This window comes from Pyxicephalus adspersus, chromosome 4 (genome assembly GCF_032062135.1).
Source record: "Pyxicephalus adspersus chromosome 4, UCB_Pads_2.0, whole genome shotgun sequence".
Lineage (NCBI taxonomy): Eukaryota > Metazoa > Chordata > Amphibia > Anura > Pyxicephalidae > Pyxicephalus > Pyxicephalus adspersus.
In genome coordinates, this window is record NC_092861.1 from 154187665 (window position 1) to 154191672 (window position 4008).

The window sequence follows — 4008 nt, forward strand, 5'->3', positions numbered from 1 at the left end:
CTGATCACCTGACCCTGCGCTCTTCGTGTCCCGTGTCTGATCACCTGACCCTGAGCTCTTCGTGTCCCGTGTCTGATCACCTGACCCTGCGCTCTACTGACTCTACGCTCTTCGTGTCCTGTGTCTGATCACCTGACCCTGCGCTCTTCGTGTCCCATGTCTGATCACCTGACCCTTTTGTGGTTGCAGGGAATGGCGGAAGTGATGTGGATCAAGAGGATCATGAGAAGGAGGTTCTGTTCCCTGGCTCTTCAATGGGGGAGGAGGAGAAGAAGGAGGGAGCAGTCTCCCTACAAGTTTATGTTGCATACTGGAGGGCAGTGGGGAGCTTCCTGGCTGGATCAGTGCTGCTGGCCTTATTCTTCATGCAGGGTGAGTGCACAGGGGGCCCCGTCGCTCATGCAGGGTGAGTGCGCGGGGGCCCCGTCGCTCATGCAGGGTGGGTGCATGGGGGTATTATTCTTTAGGGTTGACTTTGCCTGTTGTATTCCAGCTTCCAGGAACATTTCGGATTGGTGGTTGTCACATTGGATTGGAAGTTTTTCAGACGATTACAGGAATGTTTCCATGTCAGTACTCGGCCCCTCTGTGCTGTCTCCTTCATTGCTTCTCTTCTCCTCCAGAATCCTCGTGTGAGTATAATGGGGGATCCCATCTGGACACTGGGGTCCCGGGTAGACAAATTGTGGCCCCATTAGTGCCCCCCACGTCCTTCCAGCCATCGTTCCTGAGCTCAGATTCATCCTGCATATCTCTGGACGGCCAAGCTGTGCCCGGCTCTCTGACATGAGCTCCTCTCCCTGATATGGCTGCTATCCATAGAGGGGGCAACAAATATGGTGGAGAGGTTTTCTTATGATTTAGTGTAATGCCTGGCAGACCAAGGCTGGGAAAGCTGTCTATGGGGTCTATGGGGGATTTTCATAGAAGCAGAAAGATTACCGGAGCTCCCTGGGTTCTGTGCAGAGTAACTTGGTTTAGCCAGGAGCCTCCTTTACCCTTATTTGTATTTTTAACGTGCCCCCTCCCCCTCAGTGTATAATGCTGTGCCCTCACCACATCCCCAGCCTGGGCCCTGCTTCCCTCCGTTATCACTTTACATCGCTTGTCTTCTTTTAGGTCTCCAGTGAGCTGGGCAGAGCCTGCGGATCAGAACAGTTCTGGTGATATAACGTTCTATCTGTCAGTGTATGGAGGGATAGCAGCAGCCAATTCCATCTTCACTGCCCTACGTGCACTGCTGTTTGCTCTGGGGACCGTGCAGGCCGCTACCGCCATCCACAAACGCTTACTGCAGAGAGTGCTGCGGGTGAGGAGAATCTCCTATTGTGTGATTGGTCAGCAAATTCCTAAATCTCCTCAGTTAGGGTCCTTCTGCCCTCCTCTGTATCCTTCTAACCCCCCCCCCCCCTCAGGTGAGTGTCCCCTCTATCCTCCTCTTTTGCTCCCCAGTTCCGTGTCCCCTCCTCATTCTCTCTTTTCTCCCCATCAGGCCACGGTAACATTCTTTGACAGTACCCCCGTGGGACGCATCATTAATCGGTTCTCCTCTGACATGTACTGCGTGGATGATTTTCTGCCCTTCATGCTCAATATATTCCTTGCCAATGTCTTTGGGTTGCTGGGTATGTTGGTGATGATCAGTTACGGCCTTCCGTGGATTCTTCCCGTCCTCCTTCCTCTGGGTTTGCTGTATTTTTCCATTCAGAAATTTTACCGCCACACTTCCCGTGAGCTCAAACGCCTTCAGAGCATCACCCTGTCCCCCATCTACAGCCACTTCTCCGAGACCCTCTCCGGCCTAAGTACCATCCGTGCCACCCGCCATGCTGAAAGGTGAGCTAACCTACCCCAGGGGCCAGCGGGGCAGAAAGGGCATCAAGAAATTTAGGTGTCTGGGGGTTATTTTATAGGACATAGGCCACGGAACATTAAGTCTCCCCATAAACCGAATCCTAGAGATCAGAGAGATGGGCGCTGGGTGTGTAGGAAGCTCTCCGAAGAGTTATGGGGGGGAGATCAGGGAGGGAGGGGGGAAATACCCACCGAGAGTGGCAATGTGAGAGGAGTGGAAGCCGCAAACAAGAAAAATTGGATGATGGCTGAAAGTCCTCCCATTTCTGGTCCCATTTCTGGGTGGATCACTTCTGTTGCCAGTGTTCCTGTGCTAGGTTAGTGGTCGGTGATCTTTTGTTTGGTTACAGGTTTAACGTGGAATGTGAGTCTCGGCTCGACATGAACCAGCGCTGTGTGTTCACCAGTAATACCGCCATCCAGTGGCTGGACATCCGCCTGCAGATGATCGGGGTACTTGTTGTGACCGCCATTGCCGTTATTGCAATAATCCAGCACCAGAGGAGGGCCGGTGATCCGGGTGAGAATATTGCGAGGGGTGGAGCCTGTGTGGGGGAATATAATGCAGTCATTGGATGTCTCTGACTCCTCCCCCCTTCTCTCTTACCCTGCGCCCTCTTCTGCCTTCTCACCCTCCTGCCCCTGTCCCCCCTTCTCTCGCTCTCATTGGTCCCCTCTTCTCTGTAGGTCTGGTTGGACTCTCCCTGTCCTATGCACTCTCCATTACGGGTTTGTTATCGGGTCTCATCTCCAGCTTCACTCAGACAGAAGCCATGATGGTGAGTGTGGAGAGAGCAGAGGAGTATTCCACCATGCTGCCACGTGAGCCGGGAGAGGGGACAGTGATGGTAAGTGACCCCCAGACTGATACCACCATATGCATTTCATACAGTATGGGTGTGTTATTAACAGGTCCTCTTCAATTCTCCATTAAACTGAAATGAGGGTTACCGCCCCAGTACTTCCTTCTGACCAAAGGACCTTCCAGGTATAGAACAGCCAATCATAGAGCAGATTAGCCACCCCCCAGAGAGCTCATGGTCCCACCCTGGGTGGAAATGTTTGATCAACCAATCATGGAGCACCGTAGCCTCTCCCTCCTTCAGATGGCCCATGTAAGGGACCGCGGGCTCTTATCGCACCCCCTTTGTGTCTTCCTTCCAGGTGGAGCCAGACTGGCCCAGAAGGGGGCGTATTGAGTTTAGGGAGGCCATTTTGTGTTACCGCCCCGGTCTTCCCAATGCTCTGGATGGTGTAAATTTTACCATCTCCCCTGGAGAGAAGATCGGAATTGTGGGTCGGACTGGTTCTGGAAAATCCTCTCTGTTTCTGGCACTGTTTCGGATGATAGAGCTGAATTCTGGACAAATTCTCATCGATGACATTCCCACCCAGGAGCTGACTTTGGGGGACCTGAGGTGAGTGACACTAAGGTAGGTGCCCCATTGATCCGTACTTGCCCCTGCTTTGTGTCATTTCTGTGTTTCTCTTCCAGGTCACGACTCGCCATCATTCCCCAGGATCCCTTCCTGTTCAGTGGCAGCGTCAGGGAGAACCTGGATCCATTGTCCAACCATTCGGACTCTGACCTGATGGCCGTCCTCTCGCAGTGTCACCTGCAGGATTTGGTGCAGCGTATCGGTGAGTGTCACACAGACATTGGGTCGTGGTTCTGGTTCCGTGTCACCCATTGGCTGGTGTCTTTGTCTTTCAGGGGGTTTGGACGCCAACGTTGGTGACAAAGGGAAGAATTTCTCCCTTGGACAGAGGCAGCTCTTATGTCTGGCCAGAGCTCTTCTTACCCAGGCCAAGGTGAGTCCCATGGTGACTGTAGGTCACCCATAGAAGTGGCCCGGGCCCTCTATCCATGGCCAATATATACCCAGATCAGAATCTGTGCACATGACCCTCAAGGGGCTCCTCAGAAATGACAGAGAGGACACAACATGGCCGATTAATATTTCACCCAGCAATGCCCAGCTGTTACCTTGGAGGATCTTCCCACAGACACCCCATACACAGTGCACAGAGATACAACCGAGTTCAGGCTGTTCACAAATTATCACGCAGCTTAGTGAATGAGGTGAATCATCATCAGTTCTGTCCCCATTGTGAGGGATATGAGGGGCAGGTGTGGATGATTCTCAGGAAAGC

At 52.8% G+C, this 4008-nt stretch overlaps 1 protein-coding gene across 1 annotated transcript in view; it reads left to right on the plus strand.

Annotated features, from left to right (window-relative positions):
• Positions 1-4008, plus strand: part of ABCC10 (ATP binding cassette subfamily C member 10) — a 13901-nt gene that overhangs the window by 8256 nt on the left and 1637 nt on the right. Inside the window, exons 10-18 of the mRNA XM_072410324.1 lie at positions 190-372; positions 494-632; positions 1120-1309; positions 1493-1836; positions 2205-2374; positions 2542-2702; positions 3019-3272; positions 3350-3495; positions 3569-3666. Coding sequence (XP_072266425.1) covers positions 190-372; positions 494-632; positions 1120-1309; positions 1493-1836; positions 2205-2374; positions 2542-2702; positions 3019-3272; positions 3350-3495; positions 3569-3666 — 1685 coding nt within the window. The remainder of the gene's footprint in view (positions 1-189; positions 373-493; positions 633-1119; positions 1310-1492; positions 1837-2204; positions 2375-2541; positions 2703-3018; positions 3273-3349; positions 3496-3568; positions 3667-4008) is intronic.